General features: G+C 43.6%; 1 protein-coding gene across 5 annotated transcripts in view; it reads left to right on the top strand.

Annotated features, from left to right (window-relative positions):
• Positions 1 to 27,406, top strand: part of GPM6B (glycoprotein M6B) — a 159,984-nt gene that overhangs the window by 112,718 nt on the left and 19,860 nt on the right. The window contains exons 1-2 of one of the 5 annotated variants that reach the window (XM_088833619.1): positions 2,016 to 2,408; positions 10,950 to 11,069. The exons of 1 other annotated variant lie outside the window; for it this stretch is intronic. In XM_088833619.1, the coding sequence (XP_088689745.1) occupies positions 2,348 to 2,408; positions 10,950 to 11,069 (181 nt within the window). In that variant the 5' untranslated portion in view covers positions 2,016 to 2,347. Of the gene's footprint in view, positions 1 to 2,015; positions 2,409 to 10,949; positions 11,070 to 27,406 lie in introns of those variants that run through there. 3 more of the 5 variants (XM_055438740.2, XM_088833620.1, XM_055438741.2) reach the window with 3 other exon arrangements.

The raw sequence follows: 27,406 nt of genomic DNA, 5'->3' as shown, positions 1-27,406 counted from the left end.
GAGGATTTTGATTCAGGATCTTATACCTTTTTTTGTTTTTAAGTGTTGAGCAACAGACCTTCAAACCTTGGGAGAGGATTTTTTAGGAGATGGTGGCCTCCTACTTGTCTTTGTGTCTGCTTCTGAGATGTGTTCACCCACAAACAACTAGCAGACTGTCTGAATCAGGAAACGCTTCACCCTGTACTTATCAGTGGTCATGACTGTATTTGACTCAAGTTTCTAGAATTTTTTTTTTAATTGAGGTACAACTGACATACAATATTGTGTTAATTTTAGGTGTACAGCATAGTGATTCAATGTTTGCATACATGGCAAAATGCTCACCATAATATGTCTAGTTGCTGTCTGTTACCTTACAAAGTTAATGCAATATTATTGACTGTATTTTCCATACTGTACGTTATGTCATGATTCACTCATTGTTATAACTGCAAATGTTTACATCTTAATCTTCACCCGTTCTCCCTCCTCCGCAAACCCCTCTCCCCTCTGGAAGCCACCAGTCTTGTCTCTGTATCTATGAGTCTGGATTTTGCTTCTTTGGTTCGGTTTGTTTGTTGGAGTCCACACATAAGGTAAATCACATGGTACAGTATCTGTGTTTCTCAGTCTGACTCACTTCACTTAGCGCCCATGGATGGACCTTGAGGGTGTTACACTGAATTGCTCTAAATCTTTTGAATAGGAGCAGTGAAGGTGAGCAGGTCAAACAAATGTTTAAAAATGGTGTGGAAATTAGTGATGTTTGGAACCATATAGCTTATAACTCTGATATATATGCTTTGATGGGTTGGGAACATTGGTCCAGTAGTATTTGAGGGTGCAAGGAGACTTGTGAGAGCAGTAGTCACAATCATTGTTTTTAAAATAGCCTTTCTGCTGAACAATTAGAACGTTCTTGAAGACAGCCTTTTGACTCCGAATGCGGGATTCTAAGGACTAAGGCTCCATACAGAAATAACCACATCCAAGAAGAAAAACCACTCTAGTTTGATTTTTCAACCAAGTAGTCAGCAAACTGTCAGCTAGATATACTTGTAGCATATTATGCTCCTTTTAAAATAAAGATGGATGCTTTTTTATGAAATAGGTTTCAGCTGATGTTTCTCTTACTATCTCATATGTTGGCTATAGATCAGGAAAAGGATTCTGGGGCTGAACTGCTATACTGCTGTTGTTAAATTTGTTTTCAGGCCCTCCTCCTCCTCCTGTCCTTTTTCTCCCCTCTTTGATATGTTCAAGTCAATCTAGCTAGCTTGCTAGAGGTTGTGGGAAAGACACATTTTAAAAAATTGAAGTGTGGTTGATTTACAGTGTTGTTAATCGTTTCAGGTGTATAGGACAGGGATTCAGAAGATATTCATATATGCATATCTGTTCTTTTCCTGATTCCTTTCCATGATAGATTCCTACAGGATATCAAGTATACTTCCATGTGCTAGCAAGTAAGGCCTTGTTGTTTAGCTATTTCATATAAGGTAGGGTGTAGAATCTCAAACTCCTAATTTACCCCTTCCCTCCCCTTTTGCCTTTGGTAACAGGAAGTTTGCTTTCTTCTGTCCGTCCCAGGGTCTCCTTTTGTGTATGGTAACTGGTATCATTTTTGTTCGATTTTTACGTTCCACATATAAGTGATGTCATATGGCATTCTGTCTTTTTCTGGAAAAACACATATTAAAGAAAGAAAAAGAAAACGGAGACCCCGGGCAAGTCCTTTACCTGGATCCTAGGGTCTAGGGGCAGGGGTAAAGGAAACAAACTGATGGTCCGTCCAGGGGTCCCAGGGGAAGGTGAGAGTTCCCTTGTGCGAAGAAACTAGACTTTCTGCAGAAACACACAGGGGCCGGCGGAGCGCCCAGTCACGTGGTGGGAGGGGGCTCTCTTCTCTCTCACAGCCCCTGCTCTGATGTCACAGATCTATTCTTTCCTGGGAGAATTAATTAGCATTCACCGGGTGCGGTTGGCGAGGAAGAAGGAGGGAGCCGGAGCGCGCGTGCAGGCAGGCGAGCCAGAGGCGCAGCGCGGTCTGTGGGGCGCGGGGGCCCCCCGGAGCCGCAGCGGGGACTCGGGCAGGGGTGGCGGTGTTATACCCGGGGTCCTCCGTGACGTATGGCTGCCGGCCTCTTGGCAGCCGTCTTTCTGGACCAGTAGGCGGTGGGGGATTGACGCCGCCGGCGACTTTTGCATCTTGGAAGGGACTGTAATCTTCTGGAGTGAAGAACCGAAGCTCTCCATCACCCGGGTGTAAATAAGAGCCGGAGGGGAGAGCAAAAGAAAAGGAACAGGAGGGGGAGCCGTGGGTGTCGGGGAGGGGGGAGCGGGCGAAGCATTTTTGGTGGATGGTATGAAGCCAGCCATGGAAACTGCAGCGGAGGAAAATACTGAACAGAGCCAAGAAAGAAAAGGTACCCTGGGCTCTGACAAGAGCCTGTTTAAAGCTTTTCACTGGGGGTGGGGGTTGGGGGTTAGAAAAGGGTAGCCGGATTTGTGTCTCGTGTAGAAAAAATCAGCTCTGAAACCATCCGGATGGCCTGGTCTGGCTCTTGGGGTGGTTTTCTCCTAGAGGCTGGTGTTAAATGAATAGAGAGCAGCCTCTTTTCAGTACATCACTCGTCCAAATCTTTCTCTCAAACGTGGTATTGCACAGGAGGAGGTCCACACTCTGTCACCTTGGGAAGCTGGGTTGGGGAAACTGTCTGTTTTAATTAATATAATGAGCCCTAACTGAGATCCTAGGCTCTGCAAGTTCTATTCCGGGGACATGGAATGCATTGTCTTTTAGTAATGCGGAGGGGAAACTGGGGGGACACGCGTATTCAAATACCCTTTGGTTCTGCTGATGCTGTAGTGATTTTGGACATGCTCTACTTTTATCAGACCCTAACTCGGATGTGTAATAACCATTTACAGTTGGAGCTTGAGAGAGAAAACATCAGCTCTGTGGGCTAGTACTGATGGAAGAAGGTCGGGGGGCGGCTGGTCTTTTGCTGTTTCTGACTTGGAAATCTCCAACAGGAAAATCCACACAGGTCCTGTTCTTCAAAGAGCATCTGAGAATACATCCCGATCTTGACTTTTGCAGGGTGAAGTCAGTGTTTTGCGGTAGGAAGATGGCAGAAAGTAGAGGCTAACATTAATCTCTTTTCTTAGATAATGACTGGTTCAGGTTCACTAACTCACAGAATCAGCTCAGGCCCTGTGAGGTGAAGAGCATCTCACTGCATTGTAATTTACCTCCTTCACCCAAAGTTACTGTCCTAAAGGCACCAGAACACGTTCGGTACCCGCAGTGGCTCTTACAGCAAAAGCTCCCCATGCTAGGGTTATTTCTCCTGATCCTGACATCCACTAATAGTAACTAAACAATAGTCAGTCTCCTGGATAGAGATACAGATATGTTTTCTTTAAGACTATGTAGGTTGATCCATCTGAAATTCCTGATAGTCAACCATTTTGCATCCACAAAAACAGCAATTTCGAGAATTTCACTGTGCCAGCATGCTTGGGTAGAACAGTCCTTGAATAACATTCTTCCCTAAACTGAGCAATTTCACTTTTTAAATTAATTGCTTTTCAAAGTATGATACAATGTGCAGTGAACAAAATGTGCCATTTGAACCATTTTTAGATGGATAATTTGGTAGAATTAAGTACATAGCATTTAGATTTCTACACTTGGTAGTTGAGCTTAATCGCTGCGGCAAACCTACTGCCCCCTCCAACAACAGCAAAAGCCAGCACCCATACCCCTCTGCCTTTTCTTGTATGTATATATTCATTCATTTATATGAATGACCAAATAGCAGTAAGGGAAACTCGTGGGAATATTTGTAAAGCTGAGGAACTGAGATAAAAGTTGAAAGATTCATTTCCATGACAATTAGAGACAAAGCTTGGGTGACATAATCACGCAATAACAGCATTGTTGTGAAGAAGCCAATCACAGTTGTAGCAATTTTCCCCCAAAATAGATGCTTAGAACACACTTTGTATTAATCTGCAGCTGAAACCACTTTTGGTCTCCACAGAAGCAAGAACAGGGCATAAAATCAACGTAGAATCCTTACTACCTGACTCTGGTTCTCACCATTGTTTATCTTCCAGAGTGCTATTATTTCATATCCATTAAATATTTATTACTTAATACCGAAAATCTACAGCTGCTACTCCATCCCTGGCAGTCTGTGTATGAAAACTCATTAGCGAGGGTTTCAGAGACAAAATTAGAAGCAAAAGATAATTTCTGGAGGAACTTTAAAAATTACCAAAATGGTTAAACACTGGCTGTTGAGTAGTGCAGAAGTACCAAGTTACTGCCAGATATGGTCACACGTATACCTTGTACTCGAGTAAGAACATGGGCCCGGGATTGGATTTTGACCACAGCAACAGGGGTCGCGCTTGCCCTTAACCCACCGGGAGAGTTGATCTGGACGGGAGCCTACTTGCTGAGCTTGGTTTAAAGGAGCAAGTTCATCTGCCAGCCAGGCAGGGTCAAAGCTTCCACGAGTGTGTCTTTGTAGCGTGCCCAGTTTGCTCTCCCATTGTCGTCCAAGGCACATACAGAGGCATAAAATGATAAACATGTTTGGACATGCTTGCCACTCCAGGATTCCTTCAGATTTAATTTTAAATTTATAAAAGCAGTGTTCACTTGATTGAAATGAACATTTACAAGTTTGACCAGAGAATGCATTATATAATTCTTGAGCAGGTGGATCTGGGGGTGGGGGGGTTTCCCTTAAGCCTGTCACCAAAGGATTTATTTTAGTAAATTGAATCCTTTACATTTTGTCACTTTCCACAGAGTGTTTTCTGCACATGTATTTTTCTTCCTTTCCCAGTTGTTTTCATTGTCGGTGGTACGGGTGATACTTATCTCTGAATTTGGAGCATTATTGCCCAATGGCTAAAACCCAGTAGCTTGTGGATTAATAACTTCAGATAATTATTAATAATGTTTACTAAGAATGCAAGTTATTACAAACCGACCTCAGCTTTTCCAGACAGTGTCACTTCTCAGAGTTTTAGCAGGACAAAGAAAGCTGTTTCTTTAAACTCAGTCAGAATGACTTTGTTCCTATTGTAAACAAAAATAAGTCCTTAAAAAAAAAAAAAGAAAGCGTATGTGTTTTGAAACAGTCTCCTAGCTTTTGTCATGGAACCCTACTGGATGCTTGAAATTCACAAGAAGTAATTTAGCCTTTATTCAGGAATTTTTACAGAAAGCAAGAGGTTTTCTCAGAAGGATGTTAAAAAAAAGCCAAATTATTAACAATGACAGTTTTAAAATCAGAAGCATTAAATTAAATCAAAGTGTTGAGGAATCAGTAAGCAGATTCACTGAAATGGAATAAGTGGAGGAAATGAATAAGACAGAATAAAAGCAACTAGATCATGAGACTCAATGATAAAGAGATGAGAGTGAGGTTTCTATTTATTTCTGTGGAGTATTACTTGATGTCAATTCATTTGTGAAAAACCAATGCATCTAGACTCACTGGGAGGGTGTAATCTACGGGCAGAAAAACAATTGAATCACTTGCTCTGTTGGATGGAAAAAACCCCTAAGTATCTGTTAAGAAAATTATTTTTATTACATGTAGGAAATTGGAGTCTACTGAAGCAATTGTAGTCAGGCTAGTTAAGCTCCTCTGAATCATTGCTCAGCTACATTTCAGAACTCCAGGTGTCAAATTAAATTTCTAAGTGCATAAAAAGAAAAATGTAGAAAATCAGGAATAATGTGTAATTTAAAATGAATTGCAGGCCGTAGTCAACATGAAATGAATGTGAATGGTTGATATAATTAGAAAATGAACCCATCCATTTAAATCTTTTTAATCAAATAGGTATAATTTCTTAGGTTTATATTTTAAAAAAAAAAAATTGAATGAAAGATGTGCACTTTTGGCCAAAAAAAATTTATTTGTATTGTTTTTGTTTAGGAAGGAAAACACTCCTCCAGAATATCTGACCCGTAGGCTATAAACCCAGAGGGACACATTTAACACATTACACTCATCCTGGTGATCTGGGAATTATTTGATGTTGAGATTTTTATTGATGTTTTCTGACTTAATTACGTACATATGATATGGAGAAAGTTGTAGATGCAGTTTTTTCCTATAAGGATCTGCCAAGGAGGACATTTGAAGAGAGGGCATCTGGGGATGAGACTGTAGAGAAAAGCAGGGCCAGCCAGATGGTTCTGGACATATGTGGTAGGTATGATACTGCTTGCTTTTACTTATTTATTTTTAGAAAATTTAAATATGGAGAAGATCTCAGCAAGCCAGTTGGTACCTCTCTTCCTTTGATACGATCATTTCCTTTTAAAGATTTGACCTTGCTCATTCATTAGACAAAGAATTCGGACTCCTTTCTGGAGATGGAGATTTACTTTCCTTGGAAGTGAGCAGAAATCTTGAATTCCAATTGTAATGTTAAAAAACATCATCTCTCCCTGTTATTTGGGAGTATACGCCAATGTAAACAGTCTTCATAACATGACTTATTAGCTTCGCTGTATCTAAGAACACATGACATAACCAGTGTCCCCATGATGTAAGTTTCCCCTCACTGGGACTGGTGATAAATTGGCCTGTTCTGAGATACTCCCTTGCTTGTTTCTCCTTGAGACCCAGTGTCCATCCATGTGACATGGTTGACTAGGAATAAGGATGGCTGTGGGGCGGAGGAAGAAGGTGACTTTTAAGAGAGGGAAGCCAGACTCCCACCTTCGCAAATGTACCTGGTTGTGCATTCTTTGGTTCATTTCTTTATTCATTTAATAATGTTCCCCTTTAAAGCATCACCCTTATTCTGTCCTGTCAGGTCATGTCATAGGAGCAGAAGGTGCCAACTCATCGTAGGAACCATTCTGTAGAGTATAATCTTGCTTTCAACAATACTCTTGCTGATTGGTGGCAGATTAAATCTCAGATGACGATGCCCAAGAGGAAAATTTTGATCCTTGGCCAGCCCAGAGAAAGTATAATAGAGAAAATAAAATACTTTCCTGTTTTGTAGACTGATGAATTGCATTAATTGCTTTTTGTCTATTCACGCCTTACTGACTATCTTTGAGATCAGGGATCAGTGCCCTTGATCTGTAATGGGCCCGAGAGTAAATATTTGGGCCCAGGGGGCCACACAGTGTTGTAACTACTCAGCGCTTCCAGGTAGTGTGAAACAGCCATAGATAGTGGATAAGCACATAGGTGTGGCTGTGTTGCAGTAAAACTTCATTTGCAAAACCAGGTGGCTATCACTGGCTGACCCCTACTAGATCCTATAGTGTTGTTATCGCGTCCTTTAATATTTTAAATCCTACTCGAGAATGAAGGATGACAGACATAGCTTTCAGAGACCTGGCCAAGTGAGTATGGTTTATTATTTAGTTTTTTAGGAAGCTCAATATTTGTTATTTAGTTGCTTCCAGTGATAATTTCCTCGATGGCAGAAAGCACACCAGCCTGTAGCTTAGTCATTCAGCCTCATCCCTAAATCACAGCATCTGAGTCAATGGGGGGAAAGTGTCCACAGCCTTATTTTTATTTCCTTTCGTCAACCCCCCCATCGTTTGTGTCATGCCCATGTTTGGCATGACCTCACCTCAGCCTCAACCATAAATAGCATGCAGTTGGCCAAGAAGTTCATTGGGATTTTTCGGTTCCCTCTTATGGAAAAACGCAATCAAACTTCTTGACCAAGACCATTTCTGAGATGTCATAGTATTCTGTGGTTCCTCGAGAATATCCAGTGTTCTCCTACCCACATCACCCTTCTGCTCTCTAAGGGGAGCGTTTGCAGTCTTCCCGCTGAAGAGCACAAGCCGAAATCTTCCTGCGTCTACCTTTTCCCCACTTCTTGACAGTTGGCAGTCCAGAAAGGACGCCGTTTTAAAACACTCCCCAAGCTGAGGTGTCCCTTCATGATCACGTGACTCCCTTTTAGGTTTTGGGCCCCTGTTCTTTTAAACAAAACATATCCTGTGTTCTTTGAAATTTTATAATTTGATACTGTCTTTAAGTTTGGCTCAGAGATACAAAACAGAGGGTTTTCTTTCCCTCCATATGGAAAGATGAATTGTTGTCCAAGGCCTTGTCACCCACTTACTGACCCCGTCTCCACACCTACAGGAGGGGGAAGAATGTTGAACTGAGTGTCTTGGGCATGGCCGCCAGGCTTTGCTCAGAAAACACTTTAGTGTTGGGCAGTGCGTGGTTTTCACTGTCATTGCCGAGCAGCCTGTGCCTGAGTGCCTACACGAGGAGATGAGGGCAGGGAAGGGGTGGGTCACTGACAGACCCTGAATGGCCTCCTGAATGGCCTCCCCTGCCTTGGGCGAGGCCAGTGTGGCTGGGGGTGGGGCTGGGGACCTGGAGACCTGTTGCTTGATCCACAGGGTCCCAGGATATTCTCTTGCATTCAGCCAACTATTTATCTGGCAGACATGGATTGGGCACGTGCTGTGTGTTGGACTTGGAGAGAGAAATTTTTTGAAAGGAGGATGAAAACTTTTCAGATAGAAGTGATTGAGCTACTGGGAATCCTCATGCTTGAGGCTGACATAGAGGGCTTATAGCCACTTTAACCAGGAGTATGACTTGATCTCCTGGTTCTTTCCACCGGCCCCAGTGGGTTGCCCTGCTTTTGGAGAATATAGCACAACCTGTGGTGTGAGAGAAACTCCCCTGAAGAGTAAACCAAAACTCTAAATGCAGAAAAGGCTGAGAGTTCAGAACTTTTAAGAAGCCTGAAATAGCATCAGGAGCTTGGGATCTGAAACACGTCTTTGATGCACAGAAGCACAGCTTACCTCCAGACAGACCTCAGCAAAAGAGTAGAAACAGTGACAGCACAGGCTACAGTTCGATGACCTGCCCTCTGGAGTCACATCACCCACATTTACGCACAGGCTTCTCCCCTCCAGCTGTGTGATCGTGGGCAAATGACTTAACTCTCAGTTGCCCCTAGCGTCTTCATTTGTAAAGCTAGAGTAATAAGAGTACCTCCTTCATAGGATGGTGGTGACAAATACCTTGATCTCAAATGATTGAGGTCATGGTAACAGTCAGACTGTTTTTACCTTACATATTGGCATATTCCCAAATGTCCTAAGCTGTGATTGCTTAGGAAGGTATCTGATTTAAACCTAATGCATGTACAGAGGCCATCTAAAATTCACAGCCAAGGCATATCCATCTCCTCTGACCCTAAACAGTGTCCTAAAATAAATTGCTTGAGGAAATCAGATCCCCGTGATTCCAGGTGGGAAACTTTGAAGTGTGTCCAATATTCTATTGGAGATCAAATGAAGCCCAACTAAAGAAATTGCGGACTGACCAGCATAAAGCCATGGACTGAGCAGAAATTCTTTTTGAAAGGACTGTCTTGAAACTTACGACTCAAACTTTGGAAGGACTAAAGTGATTGGCAGAATCAGAACATGTGACATTCTTTAAAAATGTATTGACTTAAATAGTTTTGCCTGTGTTACACATAGTTTTTTAAAAAGAACTTTAACACTTTGCATTAAAAAAAAAAAATTCCTGAGGGAACAGGTGTAACATGCTTTGTGTGGTACCCAGCACGCTGTAGCACACATCTCCATTTAACAGCAGCAGCAGTAAAAATACTTCCATTGTGCGGTTCTGATCTTCTCCTCACATCTTTTTCCCCCCTCGCAAATGTCTTTAAAAGCCTTTAACTCTCTTTAATGTTTCTAAAAAACATTACTTTATTGCGAAACCAAAGAGATTTGCCCTAAAACACCACTTAGAAACGTAAGTCTCCACTTCCCAAGTGGGAACACCACGAGAGTTTTCAGAGACTATGGAGAGCAGAGTCGGGTTTCATAATGGCTGGGGAGGTATTCAGTGGATCTGCTCAGGGCATTCTTTCTTTTGCCTTACCATGTGATGGTTTGCTTAGTCCTTATCCTCAGTGGTCTAAGAGGCCTGATGGGGCATTATAACGTGCTCTTCTGATGGAATAATTCCCCCACATCATTGTCAGCACCATTTGTTTAATCCTTAAATATTTGTGGCACTCCAGCAGCCGTAACCCATCATTAGGTTTGATAGGATTCTCAGCTAGAAACTGGCCACAGTGACCTTATGTTCTCTTGAGATTTCAGGGTTGTAATTCAGCTAACAGTTACCAGCATCTGATTCTGTGTCAGGCAAGTTGGTAGATAGTTTTCTGTCCAGTTCCCTAAGAAGTACGAGATATAGTCAGATTACAAGTTGGGACCTACTTGAGTCCCCAGGAGGTCACTTGTCACCTTGTGTGTAAGGAAACAGTGCTTCAACCCCAAGACCCACAGCCCTTTCTCTCTCACGAAACTGGGAGATCATTGGAACAAGATTTAATGTGGAACATTCTAGACTCTGATGTCCTGAGCTTAGATGAGATGAGATGACAGAGAATACTGCTAATGTCATTGGGAGAACAGGAGTGTCACCTAAGCTTCAGCAGACCATGGGGTTATTGGCTGGAACTAGCTACCATTAGAGCAAGCCTGGATTCACCTTCACTTATGTAGCTACAACGATGATTGTGCTCTGTGGGTCTGAAAGTGAACTGAACAGAAAGAAAAAATACAATGGTGACAAGCCAGCTTTTCCTTATCAACAGCGTCTGCCCGACATGACCATTCGAAGCGGGTGAGGATTGGGAGGAGATGGAGAAAATAGAGAAAGAAAATACTGGTGATTTTTTTTTTTTGTCAACTTAAATTCAAAAATGGAGGAGGAGATGCTAATGTTCTCACCATATCATGCCAAGTTGATAAGATGGTACTAAGGTTGCAGTTCAATATCGTATTTTGTATATTCGTCGTTTCCTTTAATTATATGGTAAAAGAATACATTAAAATGCTGATGTAGAATCTTTGCTGGAGATAGAGACACTGACTCTTTGCCACCTGAAATTGGCAGTGAACAGCAGAGCTGAAATGGAAATTGGCAGGTACCACTGGATGTACCCAGGCTCAAAGAACCACCAGTACCGTCCCGTGCCAACCCTGGGGGACAGGGCTAACCCCTTGAGCAGTCCAGGTAAATACAGCCTTGGGGTGCATTTGCATAGCAACTCAACTGTTATCTTTAATATGATTTGTGATAGCTCTTTTGGTTTGGTGCTGTTTTCTGTTTTGCTTGATGCATTCATTTGTTCATAGGGGCTGGGGTGGAAGTGGCCCTTTAAACATTGCTTTCATCATCTTTTTTTCTCTCTTCCTTTCCATTCCACCCCATCTTTCCCCTCTTTCTTCTCCCCCCTCCCTGTTTTTTCCCCCCTCACCTCTTCTTCTCAAAGGGAGCAAGGTACAGTGAGATGTGCCTTGGGGTTAAGCATGAAATGTCTACTATTTGAACCACCAGTGGGGTGGGGCAGTCACATGTGCCCATCATGGGACCAAGAACTGAGCTGGGACATTGGAAATGCCTGGGCTCTGGGAGTGCTGTCAGTGGCCCCAAACATTTCTCTGGCCACATGGCTCTTCAGTCCTCTGATTTATTAACATCAGTCTGTTACCTTTGAGAAGGAAAACTCAGAGCCCATGAAATGAGGATCATATACTTGGGTACTTGACCCCATCAGGTAGGTCCATGGTGTCCGATCTCTAGTCTCCTTGCTCAGAGGAACACCAGCCTCGCAAAACATCTAAGTGCTGGGTCTGAGTGAATTGTGCATCAGCCCGTCTGGGGACCTGGAAGGGGAGAAACCTGAGCGATATGCACACCCACCCTCCACATCCCTGAAGTCCACACAGAGCTAAGACTCAGTGGTTTTAAGTTACTTAAAATGGGAATACAAAGGGATGGTGGAGGGTCAGAGGAACACACCAGGCTTCAAGTTATTGCTGGAATTCTGTGTGAACCCATGGCATCATTCATCTGAAATGTCTTCTTACTTCTGCAAGAATAAACCAGAAATGACAGCATAGAACCGAAAAGTCTAGAAAGAGCGATCTGGAAGTACAATGTAAGACCTACACTGAGTTACAAAGTCATAGCACCCGTCATTCACGTAATAATTAAAACTTTTTTCCTTTAAAACCTGAATTGTGGCTCAGGTTAATTAACACAAAGCATGTCTTTGGATTTAGTTCTATGCCTTGAGTGACATTCCTTCACTCCATCTCTGGCCACTAGGCGCCAGCTCTGTGTGCCTGTGTAGTGCCAGCTCAAAGAGGTGAGCAAGAAATGCCACCAGACATTTGTTCTCTTGGAGCCTTGGAAGGATGGAAGGTTCTAGAAGCTTGATTTTAAAACATTGCCTTTAGAATACTGTGTGGCAATGAGAGGGAAGGAAGGACGCATACTACACACTGTGACACAGAGGGCCTCAGAAACAGGATGCTGAGTCAAAGATGACATGAGAGCAAATACTGCAGGGCTCCACTGACACGACATGTCCAGAAATGGCAAAGCCAGAGAGACAGGAAAGAGCTGAGTGTTTGCCGGAGGCTGGGGGAGGCAGCACTGGGGAGTGACTGCTGAGGGTACAAGGATCCTTTATGGAGTGATGGAGCTGTTTTCAAATTAGATTGTGGTGATGGTTACACCACGCGGTAAATTGACTCAAAACTACACTGGATCGTACACTTAAAAAGGTGAATTTTTTATGTAAACTTAGCTCAAAAGCCTCCCCCGCTCCCCGCCCCAAAAAGGAAAATTAAATATGTACAATTGAATGGCAGAGAGGGAAAGAGAAGGGCAGTACTTGTTAACATGACAAGAAGGTCTCCACTAACGGTTGGGGCAAAACTCTTAATTTAGTTAAGAATTCAGAAGAGTTGGGGCTTTTGAAAAGTGATGTGGCACACATACCGTATGCACTTGCTGTGTCCCCAGCAAGGTCCAGGTGCGCCTCTCAAGTCCAACACATGGATCTTTCTGGAGCGCTGGACTCAGGTCAGTGACATCTGCGAACAGCGTCTGGGCCATTCAAGGTCAGTTCTGGATATCAAGGGAATTCAGAGCAGAACAGGTTTGGCTGCCAGATGAACTCCACCCCCACCCTACCCCCGAAAAGAAACCACCCTTAGCTTTCAGAGGTGTGGGATTCTGGAGTGGTATGATGTAGAACTCTAATAGTTAATCACGTCACTGGTGATGTTTCAGGTGAGAATTCCAGGATCAAGCAGGTTCTTGTCAGAGGGGGAGAAAGAAAATCCCCAGAGGGAGGGACTGAACCTAGCCATGGTGTCGCCTTCCCAGTGGCCCAGAGATTTTGCTGTCTCCTCAATCAGCGCAGTTGCCATTCTGTGCTTAGATCCCAAACCAGATGGTGTGAGGGAAAAAATAGACAATTCCATATGGCTCTTGTGTCTTTTATTTTCCCCCTCTGCAGTTTCTTTCCAGTCGGGGACAGACAGTGGGAAGAGTTTTTGGTCCACGCTGACGGGGAGATCTTTGCCAAAGGAAAATGCAGGCACAGTGGCAGAGACCTCCCCCCGAACCACTTACTCCCTGTGAGGGACATCAAGGTGCTTCCAGTTTCCTTTGCCTCGGTCGTTTCCCATCTTCCTTTTTGGGTGAAACTTCTCTGTGGAGTTACATTTTTAGCACTTGGATAGTGAATCCTTCACCATCTGTACTGCTTTCTTCTTTTTGAATTGTTTAACTTCTTTGACCAGGTGGCATCCTCATCTTCTTTGGGCTTCCAGGAAATCAAGGGACAGGTGGCCTAGCCACAAGGGCAACCTCGGGTGACACTGCCTTGGGGACCTAGGCCTGAAGCTGTGGCACTCGGCTTCGGTTGTGTTCGATGGAATATTGTGCTTAGCATGTAGGGCATGGTTCAGGCTAATGCAGGTTGCCACAAGGGCTTCAGTCAGTGTCGTCAGAGAGAATTCAGATCCTCTCTTCCACGTGTGGTCCATGGGCCAGCGGGATCGGCATGCCCTGGAAGCTTATTACAAATGCAGAGTGTCAGGCCCCACCCGAGGCCTGAGTCTGCATTTTCAGAACTTTCCAGATGATTCCTGGGCATAATGCAGTTCGAGAAGCAGTAATTGAGAGCAAGGTCTAAAAGCAAGAAGGGAGAAGACAGAGGAAGGAATTGAAGAGGTGGATTTACTCTCTAAAAGTTTGAGAAATTGCTGTGTTTCAAAAAGACGGAAGAGGATCTCTTCAGGTGTCCATTCTCCTTTCTGTCCCTCTTTATGGGGAGGCAGCTGGAAGAATTGCCAGTCATTAATGCACTGAGTCCTGGTTAGTTTGAAAGGCCGGTGACCTTGGATTCTCTTAGCTACTTGTCTGAAAATGTGCCTCCTCTTATTTCTTTGTTTAAAATCGTGGTGAATGAGAGTGGGGGACGGGGCAGTGAAAGTGGGACTGGCTTGTCTCCTTCTGGAGAAAGCGAGGAGAAAGCAGTTGATAGGAGTTGGGAGAAGTTCTCAAATGCCCCTAGTCATCTTGAATATAATCCAGTGACATGTAAGATGCTGTTACCTAATACAGCTGTAAGCTGAAACGGCAAGAATGACTATTCAGACAATGGTAAATCTGTGTAGTTCCACATTCAGTCTACCAGGTAACGAGTACAAAAACCACTCCCTTCAGCAGTCGCCAGTTCCCCTCCTGTTGCTGTCATGGATGAGTCACTAAGTCATGTCCGAGTCTTTTGCAACCCTGTGGACTGTAGCCCTCAAGGCTCCTCTGTCCATGGGATTTCCCATGCAAGAATACTGGAGTGGGTTGCCATGCCCTCCTCCAGGGCATCTTCCCGACCCAAGGATCGAACCCACGTCTCCTGCATTGGCAGTGGTTCTTTACCACTGAGCCAGCAGGGAAGCCCCTTCCGGCCAGCTCACAAATCCTGATGGCCCTGATGCTTGGACTCAGATAGCTATAGTAACTCCAGAGTCCAAAGAGATCACCTTCTCACATATGGACTAGAACCAAAGGTGTGGGGCGAGCATGAGGAATGTTGGTATTTGGCTGAGTGTTGAGCAGGAAGCCCCCATGTTGGGATTTCCATGGCCAAGATTCCCGAGCAGCCATGGAAATCCCAACACGGGGGCTTCCTGCTCAACACTCGGCCAAATACCAACATTCCTGCTTGCTCAGTACTGTACATCAGGTCACACTGCTGGGCTCCTCCTATCTGCCCAGGTGGGACCTGAGAAGGCAGGCCCCTTGAGATCCCCAGCCTTTCTCCCTCTGGCCCCCTAACCTGGGATTTCTCTGCCGTGGATCCACTCTATAGAGTGACACCTGGGATATGAGAGTCCTGGGAAATGCTATTGGATTTGGTATTAGACTGTCTTGTTACACTGTCCTAACCCATAGTTGTAAGGCAGCTATGTTTGAGGCCTTTTCTGAATACACTTGAACTGTATTTCAAGGTGGGGAACCTGTAATCTCTCTGTGTGCATCTTTGGTCTCTGTCGCTGGTCGTGTGTGGACTGTAGCCCAGGGTCTGATGGTGTCGTGTGAGTTTTTGGGCCGGGCAACTGTTCCCCAGAGTCTGGCTGGAGAAGCATTCTCGGTTTACACAGCTGTGGCCGGGGGAAGCACCCAGTGTGTGTGTCTGATGGCTGCCACTAATTGAAGGTGTTTCAGGTTAAATGGAGGTGAACAATGGACGCAGTACAAGCATGTTCTGGCCCAGGTTCATGCCATAATGTTTCTGAGTTTTTAAAGAGTTCTTTGCGTTTTGTTTTCTGCTGTGGATTATTTATTCCATTTTCAAATTACCTGCAGTTTTCACCCAAAAATGTGCCAGTATAGGGCAGGTAACTATTTTATAACTTATTTACCAAAGGCTATTATGTCAGTCATATACATAGAGTTTTTCATTTATAAATGTTCAACTTTTTATCAGCTATACTGTTGGTATATGCTTAGTACTCAATTATGTAGCGGTGGCTGCCACTGTGTCTGTGACATACACAACCTTTATCTTTCAGTCTTGTGTCTATTCCTCAGCTCAGAGCAGACAAAGAAAGCAGAGATGAAAAGCAGATCGGTTAGAACTGAGTGTCTATCTGGGGCTTTCTGTCAGGTACAGCATCTGGTTTTAGAGAAACTGACTTGGATTATTCAAAGCAGCAATTTATAGTCTCTTAGAAACAGTGACGTCTGATCTTCGTTACCTTTATAATACGCCCCCCGCCCCGTGTTGTATGTTTTGTTTCAGTTAATTAAAATTAATTTTGTCTTGAACTCTTTTGCCCGCCCGCCCGCCCGCCTGTCCCCCCGCCCTGCCCCAGAGAGCTAACTGGAGACATTGGAAAGCAGCTCAAGTCTGCTTTTAGAGGTTATTCTTCCCATCTGCCCAATCTATGTCGTTTCAGGGGTCCATGTTCACTCACAAATAGGCCACACATATACCCATACCCGTGTGTTTATAGATCTATCAAGAGCTTTTGTAAAACGGCTTGTGCACTGGGAAGCAGAAAGCTCTGGAGGTCTGAGTCATCTAGGTAGGATGAGACTCTCTGAAGAGCAGCTTGTGTTTTATCTAGGAACTTCCAGAGTCAGTGCTTTCACCCCAAGGAGTAACTCTAGTGGTGAAATGTCAGGCCAGTAGGAGCAAATCAGGTCTTTTCTGTGGTCTTAAGACAGCCCTGTTCATGGTCACGTGTTCTTTCCCAGTGGTGACAGATGGAGATATGGAGATCCCCACGAGGACTTGGCTTAGACCAGGCTGGTGATCACAAGTGTGTTTCACCATGCAAAAATCGCAACTGTGTTTTTGTGAATAAAGTTTTATTAGAACCAGCTGTGGCCATTCATTTACAGATTGTCTGTGGCTGCTTTCCTGCAAAAACAGCAAAATTGAGTGGTTTTAGCCATATGCTCCGGAGAAGGCAATGGCGAGCCACTCCAGTACTCTTGCCTAGAAAATCCCATGGATGGAGGAGCCTCGTTGGCTGCAGTCCGTGGGGTCGCTAGGGGTCGGACACGACTGAGCGACTTCACTTTCTCTTTTCACTTTCTCACATTGGAGAAGGAAATGGCAACCCACTCCAGTGTTCTTGCCTGGAGAATCCCGGGGACGGGGGACCCTGGTGGGCTTCTGTCTATGGGGTCACACAGAGTCGGACACGACTGAAGTGACGCAGCAGCAGCAGCAGCAGCAGCCATATGCTCTGCAAAGCCAAAAAGAGTTACTATCTGGCCCTTTCCATAAAAAAAAAAAAAAAAAAGAGCCAACCCCTGACTTACAGTAATTGTATTCTTAGCACTCGTTATAAATCCAGCCACTTACGGTAGGCAAGACCTAAACATTTTGCTAGTCACTTAGTTTCCTAAACTCTCCATCCAATCCCTCACCTTCTCTCCAGGCTCCAGAATCCTTGCTCCCTGGGGTACCGGTTGTTCACAGGCTTTAGACTAAAGCTCAGTCCTTCTTCAGAGGGCCCTTGGCTCTTTCTGGAAGCTCAGCCCCTTTGGCCTCTTTCAAGCCCTTTTCTGAGTGTTCCCACAATAAACCAAGTCTTGTTAAATAGATATCATGGGCTGTTTTCATCTATTACTCTATTTGTTGTACTTTCAGTTCAGTTCAGTTCAGTCGCTCAGTCGTGTCCGACTCTCCGCGACCCCATGAATCACAGCACGCCAGGCCTCCCTGTCCATCACCAACTCCCGGTTGTTGTACTTTAGTGAGTTTTATTTTCTGTGTTAAGTAAAAGAATCACCACGGTTGCTGGTTAAACATTCAGATTCCCAGATTCCCCCTTTGGGGTGGGTCCCAGGAATTTGATTTGTTTTAATAAGCTCCCCAGGCAATTCAGAGCCACACTGAAATCTGACCACCACTACTGTATATGTGGAGGATCAAAATCTTAATGGAGAAAATAGTTCCTTGTGATAACATCTTTGGTAAAGTATTGTTTCAGGTCAAAATACCTTTCTGAAGGGCAACATAAACTTGCAATTGAAAGGCAACTTGTATACATGTTTTCTATCAAGATGCCCAAAGCCAAATCACCGCATCCCTAGCAGACAGTGAATTTGAAGCAAACTTCTCTTGATAAGATTGTCATTGCATCTTTGTGTCATTGCATTTTTTAAAAAATGCTTTAAAGATTCTATTGTAGAGCTGCAGGCATATACCAGAGCTGAAGCTATGTATTGTCAAGAAGAATGCACTGGTCATAGCAAACACCCTCTTCCAACAACACAAGAGAAGACTCTACACATGGACATCACCAGATGGTCAACACCGAAATCAGATTGATTATATTCTTTGCAACCAAAGATGGAGAAGCTGTATACAGTTAGCGAAAACAAGACCAGGAGCTGACTGTGGCTCAGATCATGAACTCCTTATTGCGAAGTTCAGACTTAAATTGAAGAAAGTAGGGAAAACCACTAGACCATTCAGATATGACCTCAATCAAATCCCTTATGATTATGCAGTGGAAGTGAGAAATAGATTTAAAGGACTAGATCTGATTGATAGAGTGCCTGATGAACTCTGGACGGAGGTTCGTGACATTGTACAGGAGACAGGGACCAAGACCATCCCCATGGAAAAGAAATGCAAAAGAGCGAAATGGCTGTCTGAGGAGGCCTTACAAATAGCTGTAAAAAGAAGAGAGGCGAAAAGCAAAGGAGAAAAGGAAAGATATAAGCATCTGAATGCAGAGTTCCAAAGAATAGCAAGGAGAGATAAGAAAGCCTTCCTCAGTGATCAATGCAAAGAAATAGAGGAAAACAACAGAATAGGAAAAACAAGAGACCTCTTCAAGAAAATTAGAGATTCCAAGGGAACTTTTCATGCAAAGATGGGCTCGATAAAGGACAGAAATGGTATGGACCTAACAGAAGCAGAAGATATTAAGAAGAGGTGGCAGGAATACACAGAAGAACTGTACAAAAAAGATCTTCACGACCAAGATAGTCACGATAATGTGATCACTGACCTAGAGCCAGACATCTTGGAATGTGAAGTCAAGTGGGCCTTAGAAAGCATCACTGCGAACAAAGCTAGTGGTGGTGATGGAATTCCAGTTGAGTTATTTCAAGTCTTGAAAGATGATGCTGTGAAAGTGCTGCACTCAATATGCCAGCAGATTTGGAAAACTCAGCAGTGGCCACAGGACTGGAAGAGGTCAGTCTTCATTCCAATCCCAAAGAAAGGCAATGCCAAAGAATGCTCAAACTACCGCACAATCGCACTCATCTCACACGCTAGTAAAGTCATGCTCAAAATTCTCCAAGCCAGGCTTCAGCAGTATGTAAACCGTGAACTCCCAGATGTTCAAGCAGGTTTTAGAAAAGGCAGAGGCACCAGAGATCAAATTGCCAACATCCGCTGGATCATGGAGAAAGCAAGAGAGTTTCAGAAAAACATCTATTTCTGCTTCATTGACTATGCCAAAGCCTTTGACTGTGTGGATCACAATAAACTGTGGAACATTCTGAAAGAGATGGGAATCCCAGACCACCTGATCTGCCTCTTGAGAAACCTGTATGCAGGTCAGGAAGCAACAGTTAGAACCGGTCATGGAACAACAGACTGGTTCCAAATAGGAAAAGGAGTGCGTCAAGGTTGTATATTGTCACCTTGCTTATTTAACTTATATGCAGAGTACATCATGAGGAACGCTGGGCTGGAAGAAGCACAAGCTGGAATCAAGATTGCTGGGAGAAATATCAATAACCTCAGATATGCAGATGACACTACCCTTATGGCAGAAAGTGAAGAGGAACTCAAAAGCCTCTTGATGAAAGTGAAAGAGGAGAGTGAAAAGGTTGGCTTGAAGCTCAACATTCAGAAAACAAAGATCATGGCATCTGGTCCCATCACTTCATGGGAAATAGATGGAAAAACAGTGGAAACAGTGTCAGACTTTGTTTTTTTGGGCTCCAAAATCACTGCAGATGCTGATTGCAGCCATGAAATTAAAAGACGCTTGCTCCTTGGAAGGAAAGTTATGACCAACCTTGATAGTATATTAAAAAGCAGAGACATTACTTTGCCGACCAAGGTCCGTCTAGTCAAGGCAATGGTTTTTCCCGTGGTCATGTATGGATGTGAGAGTTGGACTGTGAAGAAAGCTGATCGCCGAAGAATCGATGCTTTTGAACTGTGGTGTTGGAGAAGACTCTTGAGAGTCCCTTATACTGCAAGGAGATCCAACCAGTCCATTCTAAAGGAGATCAATCCTGGATGTTCATTGGAGGGACTGATGCTAAAGCTGAAACTTCAATACTTTGGCCACCTCATGCGACGAGTTGACTCACTGGAAAAGACTCTGATGCTGGGAAAGGTTGGGGGCGGGAGGAGAAGGGGACGACGGAGAATGAGATGGCTGGATGGCATCACCGACTCTGTGGACATGAGTTTGAGTGTACTCCGGGAGTTGGTGATGGACAGGGAGGCCTGGCGTGCTGTGATTCATGGGGTCGCGGAGAGTCGGACACGACTGAGCGACTGAACTGAACTGAACTGAAGCTATGTATTAGTTATCTGTTGTTGCATGACAGATTAGTCTTAAACTCAGTAGTCAGGAACAACAATGTATATCATCTCAATTTCTGTAGGTCAGGAGTCTGGACTCTGCTTAGCTGAATCTGGGTCTCTAACAAGGCTGCAACCGAAAGGATTGGCCAGGGCTGCAGTCTCATCTGAAGGCTTAACCATGGAAGAATCCACTTCCCAGATCACTTTTTGTGGTTGTTGTCGGGACTCAGTTCCTCAAAGGCTGTGGAACTGAGGGCCTCAGCTACTCACTAGCTCTTGGCCTGAGACCTCCCTTGATTCTTTGCCATGTGGGCTTTCCCATATCTCCCTCATGACGTGGTGGCTGACTTCATCAGAGAGAGTGGGTGATAGAGTGTGCCAGCAAGAGAGACAGAGTGCTAGGAAGATGGAAGTCAGTTTTTTGAAACCTAATCAGGAAAGCTAGTCAGTAGGTTTAGCCCATACTCTGGGGGAGGGTATGAATATCAGGAGGTGAGGACCATTGGGGGTGTCTTAGAAGGCTACCTGCTGCAAGCCGTATAAATGTTTCAAAATGGAAATGCATCATGTGTCCCCTTAAAGCACTGGCTTCTCTCCTTAATGACAGTAGCCCCTACACTTTCCTGTCACCAACTAGCCCACAAGTTCTGTAGCTGTAGGATATCTTTCCCCCAACCCAGCCCACCCCACCCAGGTAGACATGGTTGATAAGGCTCCTGACTTTTGCTGCCAATTCTTAATTTCCAAAAGGGACTTGTAACCTTTTACCATTATTAGCATCCTTTGTAAAATTGCTGGTGTGCGGGGATGACCCAGAGGGAGGATAAAGGGAGGAGGGAGGTGAGAGGGGGGTTCAGGAGGGGGAACTCATGTACACCTGGGGCGAATTCATGTCAGTGTAGGGCAAAACCAACCAATATAATATTGTAAAATAAAAAAAATAAATTAATTAAAAAAAATAAAAAATAAAAAGAGAAAAAAAAATTGAACTTAAGAAGCATATCTTGAGAGAAAAAGAAGGTCATTTTTAAAAACGTTTTTTGAGTTACAGTCAATATGCACAACCTGCATACATGTAAAATGACCTGTTGGATCAGCTTTGACATACACATATGCCCATGAAACGAGCACCACAAGCAAGATGGTGACATGTCTGCCAACCCCCTGGGTCCCTTTGTAAGCCCTTTCCCCCCACACAACCACTGATTCACCCTCTGTCTCTGGGTGAGCTGATATTTTCTGGAATGGCCCCTAAGAAAATTCGTTCACGTATATTCTCTCATGTTTTCTCACTGAGCCATGCCTGTAAAATGCTGTGTGACTTTGACTGCTTCACAGCTCCAAGCTTTGTCGGATTTTTACCCTTCCTGCTTTTACTGAATACACCCTGCGCCCTTTGAATAAAACTCAAAAAGACCCATTCTGCTACCACCCACAGTGGAAGAGTTTAGTTTGCACCCACTGCAATTCAGCCTACACGCTAGCACCAGATTAATCTCTTAAAAGCACACCTCTGATCATGTCACTCGCCTGTTCACAAACCTTCCCTCTCTCCTTACTGCCTGCAAAATGAAGCACCCAGGGCTGCAGGCTGGCTCAGAGACCTCCCCGCAGGAGGGCCCTGCCTGCCTCTCCAGCTTGTCTCCTGACACTGTCCCAATGCCCTTGACAAACTCCACCACACATGCCTTTAACTTTCCCTACTGGCGCCTAACCACATCAGTCCTGTTCTTCACTCGTGCTTGTCAATCTGTCCTAACCACAGGATCCTTCTGTTCTTAAAGGCCTGTCTACACCACTGCCACCCACACTCCTGTTCCTAAGCTCCCCACGCTAAGCCAAGGAGATGCCTCTACCTCCCTCCCCATGTCCCCGAGTCACCTCACTCTTCATTCTACTTGAATATTTCTGCCGTGTTCGTGTCCCTCACCCCACTCCAAAGTGTCAAGACCAGGAGGGCAAACCAAAGCCCTGCAGCTTCCAGCACCGTGCCTTGCACATAGCAGCAATTCAATAGACACTGAGCTCAGTGCAATCCAGCAACAAACAGACACTGTAACCTGGATGGTTGAGGAGGTTGAGTGATGCTAAAGCTTAGTATTGCAGGGGCGCCTCAAATTTCCTGAACACCCTACAGATCTCCGTGCTCTTAAAACCTGTCATTAGGTTTAGAGCTAACTTTCCAAAGAGTCTGACACAACTGAGTAAGCACACACACGTCCCCAACTTGCCTAGTTTTCCCTGGTTCTTTGCTCCCCACTTAACTAGGCTGAGTACACACATGGTCTTTAGGAAAACCAAAGCCAGTCCCCACAGAAGGTGAAGGACAACACTAGCAAGATCTGTGTCTTAACTTTATATACTCTCACCGTGTGAGCATAGCTTTCCTTCGCTATGATTGCTCATCTTCTACTGCCCAAGCCATATTGCAAATGTGAGAGGCTCATCGATTGTGAGATGTTTCACAACATGCCACAAAAATTAAAATTTTTGATTTCACAGATTTTAGGACCATGTTTTAGAAGGATATCCCCCCCAAAAAACAATTCTCTTTATATCATTAAAAATAGTTTCAGTGTTCTTGGCATTATACAGTTGGACTTGTATGTTAATGACTCTAAGAACGTCATAAGAGAACTGGGAATCAACCTATCGTTTGGGTGTTTTCTTACTTAGGTCTTTAGCAGGAAGCTCCCATTGTCCACTGACTTCATGATACCTTCTTAATGGTATATACCAGTGGTTTACCGACTTTGGGGTGTTAAGTTCCTTTACTCTCTTAAAAATAATTGAAGACCCCAAAAGCTTTTGCTCATGTGGGTTATATCTCTGGGTATTTTTGTATTAGAAATTATAACTAAGATATTACTTAAGTAATGTTTTCATCATAGAAGTTAAAAGTTATATAATTTATATTTTCTTTATTAGTATTTGACCTCAGAAATAGATCATATTCTATCCTTTAAAAAATAATGAACTTATTTATTTAAAATGTTACTAATAAACCCATTCAGTTCAGTTCAGTCGCTCAGTCGTGTCCGACTCTTTGCGACCCCATGAATCACAGCACGCCAGGCCTCCCTGTCCATCACCAACTCCCGGAGTTCACTCAAACTCATGTCCATCGAGTCGGTGATGCCATCCAGCCATCTCATTCTCTGTCATCCCTTCTCCTCCTGCCCCCAATCCTTCCCAGCATCAGAGTCTTTTCCAGTGAGTCAACTCGTCGCATGAGGTGGCCAAAATATTGGAGTTTTAGCCTTAGCATCAGTCCTTCCAATGAACACCCAGGGTCGATCTCCTTTAGAATGGACTGGTTGGATCTCCTTGAAGTACAAGGGACTTACCTGGTAACAAAAATAATGTTTGAGAAAGATAACTCTTCCCAAACAAGGCAAACCTTGAGTGAGAAGAGCAGCACTGTTTTACATTTTCTCAAATCTCTGAACTATCTGGCTTAATATTCAACAGCTGTTATCTTTACATCTGCCTCTGCTTTCACTCACAGGCATCTTGGAGCATCTAGTTTTTGCTGAAGTGTATGGAGAAAACTCAGTCTCTCACAGATAGGTGGTTGGAGAAGGGAGGAATGTTTTAATGGCCTTTTCATGTATTTGTGGAACTCTTCTTTGATAATACACCAAAATCCAGCAAGTGGTGATTTCTTAAAGATTACTGACAGTGTGGAACCTGAAACTGTATTAGTGAACTTTTTCTGCTCCGTTTCATTAAAATCTATTGCTCTCCCTTGCAGTCTGATTGGTCTGTATTGGAGAATGATTTTGTAACATCCTTCATTGGTCACTTGGAAGATACCGGTTCTCTGGCTAGTACAAATCTTCCAAGTATTGACACATTTTATTATACCATATCCCAAAAGTCACATTTCATTAACATCACCACTGATTTCATTAAGAAGTCTTCTAAGTACTGGGAAGCTGGGCCTTTCACAGGTGCAAGTTTTCCAAAATTGATTGGCAACAGATACTGTCGCTTATTTTCTTTGAAGTTGACAAGCTCATTTACATCATTTTTAAGAAAATTTGTGCCAGATAACCAAGTCTGTGTGTGTGTGTTTCATGTTTCAGGTACAGTATTATCATTCTGCATCTGTATACATCATCTGTGTACACTGAAGTGATCACCACCACAAAATCTAGTTACCATCCATCATCAGACTAACAGTGACCCCCTTCCTCTCTGGTAACTACTAATCTGTTCTCTGTATCTAGGAATTGGTTTTTGGTTTTTTAGATTCTACATATGAGTGAAATTATATGCTATTTGTCTTTCTCCACCTGACTTACCCTATGTAGCATAATGCCCTCAAGGTCCATCCGTGTTGTTGCAAATGGCAAGAATTTGTTCTTTTTTATAGCTGAATAGAATTTCATTGTGTGTTTTTGTGAGACATACACATAAGATATGTATCCTATCATTTTTTAAAAAACATTTATTGAAGTATAGTTGGTTTATAATGTTGTGTTGATTTCTGGTGTACAGCAGAGTGATTCAGTTATGCATTTATTCATTCTTTTTCAAATTTTTTTCCCATATAGGTTATTACAGAATATTGAGTATGGTTCCCTATGCTGTACAGTAGGTCATTATTAGTTATCCATTTTATATATAGCAGTGTGTATATGTTAACCCCAGGCTCCTATTTTATCCCTCCCCCACGTATTTCCCCTTTGGTAATCATAAGTTTGTTTTTGAAATCTGTGAGTCTGTTTCTGTTTGTAAATAAGTTCATTTGTATCATTTTTAAAAATTATAAGTGCTTATAAGTGATACACGATGTGTGTCCTTCTCTGACTTAATTCAGTATGATCATCTCTAGGTCCATCCATGTTGCTACAGATGGCATTATTTCATTCTTTTTAATGGCTGAGTAGTATTCCATTGTATATATGTACCACTAAGTGGACATGAGTTTGTGCAAACTCTGCAAGATAGTGAAGGCCAGGGAAGCCTGGTGTATTGCAGTCTATGGGGTCACAAACAGTCGGACATGACTTAGCAACTGAACAACGACATCTTTATCCATTCTTCTGTTGACGGACACTGAAGTTGCTTCCCTGTCTTGGTTATTGTAAATAGTGCTGCAATGAACACTGGGTTGCATGTGTCTTTTCAAATTACAGTTTTCTCTTCACATATGCTCAGGCGTGGGATTGCTGGATCATATGGTAGTTCTTGAGCTTCCCAGGTGGTGCTCGTAGTAAAAAACCTTCCTGCCAATGCAGGAGACATAAGAGATGTGGGTTCAGGATCGAACCAGAGGAAATGGAAACCCACTCCAGTATCCTTGCCTGGAGAATCCCGTGGACAGAGGAGCCTGGCAATCTACAGTCCATGGGGTCACAAAGAGTTGGACATGACTGATGTGACTTAGCATGCACGCACGCATGGTAGTTCTTATATCATCTTTATCCATTTATCCATCAGTGGGCATAGGTTGTTTCTATGTCTTGACTATTACAAGTAATGTTGCAGTGAACAGAGGTGCATATATCTTTTCAAATTAATGTGGAGATTCCTCAGAAATTAAGAATAGAATTACCAATATAACCAAAGCTATTTTACTTCTGAGTGTTTATCCAGAGAACATGAAAACATTGTTGGTGGGAATGTAAATTGGTGCAGCCACTATGGAAAACAGCGGCCCACAGGGGTTCCCTTTTCTCCACACCTTTGCCAACACTTGTTATTCGTTGTCTTTTGGATAGTATTCTGACAGGTATGAGGTGATATCTCATTGTGGTCTTAATTTGCATTTCCCTGATGTTTATGTTCCTGTTGGCCATCTGTCTTCTTCCCAAGTCTTAATAACTATAGTGTGTTAGTCATTCTTTAAAGAAAAGAACAGCTGCCCGCCAGAAAACAAGATGCTAGTTCAGCTTGAAACTCAGTCGCACTTGAACTTTGCATCGTGCTCTGGTATGCTACAGAAGCCCTGGATGTGTCCTCGTTTCATTGCCCAGAATCTTCAAAAAGGGTGTGTAGATTTATTACAGTTGACATTTTTTTAACCACATCAAAGTGAAACTCTCTTGTGTGTTCCCTGCGAGTGTGTGGTGGTGAGGAATGAACTGCTGATCCATTCACTTTGGTGCCACTGCCTGATTTGTGCTATAGCCATCAGCAGTTTTCCTGTGGAAACGTCACCAGTGGGGAGAAGTCAGGATTGTCTAGTGCTGTCATGGAGCGTTTGGGCCTCCTGTACCTCCGGAGTCTTGGGGTCTCTCAAGGCTGCACCAGCCCCCTTGGAGAGCCCCTTTTTCCTGCCCTTGTGGTTCAGCGAGGAGGTTCAGTGAGGAGCGATGGCCCAGACCTGCCTAAAGAGACCCTGCATTGCAATGCGTTTCCCCGGGAACCTCCGTGCACATGGAAGGTGGCGAACCAGTGCTCTTGAAGGGCGAGCTGCAGACTTCCCTGTAAGAGGCCAGATGGTAAATATCTGGCAGCTACTCAGCTCTGCCTTTGCAGCTTGAAAATACCCACATACAGCATAGAAAGGATTCAGCTCGGCCGTGTTCCAGTAAAACTTTATTTCTGGACACAGAAGTTTGAATTCCATATACTTGTGTCACGAAGCAGGATTATTCTTTGAGTTTGAGTTTTTTTCACAATCATTTCGAAATGTAAAAAAGCGTGCTGAGTTTGCAGGCCCTTTGGAAAGCCCAGTTGGGCCCATGGGCCACAGTTGACTGATGTCTGCTCTAGAACACGTGTTCTCCAACCTAAGATCACCTGGGGAAGCTTTTTTTTTTTTTTAAAGCAAAAAAGCAAAACCTCTTAATTCCTGAATCCCACCTCCAGAAATTGCGATTTAATTTGGTCTGGGGTAAATTCCGGACATCAGGGCTTTCCCATGCACTCCAGGTAATTCTCTTGGGCAGCAAAATTTGTCAACTTCTTTTCTGTAATATTTTTTAAACAAAGGAAGGTTATTTTAAGCTCTTTT

This window comes from Moschus berezovskii, chromosome X (assembly GCF_049115385.1).
Source record: "Moschus berezovskii isolate FMDL1 chromosome X, NW_MosBer_1.0, whole genome shotgun sequence".
In the NCBI taxonomy this organism is placed as follows: domain Eukaryota; kingdom Metazoa; phylum Chordata; class Mammalia; order Artiodactyla; family Moschidae; genus Moschus; species Moschus berezovskii.
The sequence above is the reverse complement of the archived record's forward strand: the minus strand, read 5'-3'. Positions and strand labels throughout refer to the sequence as shown.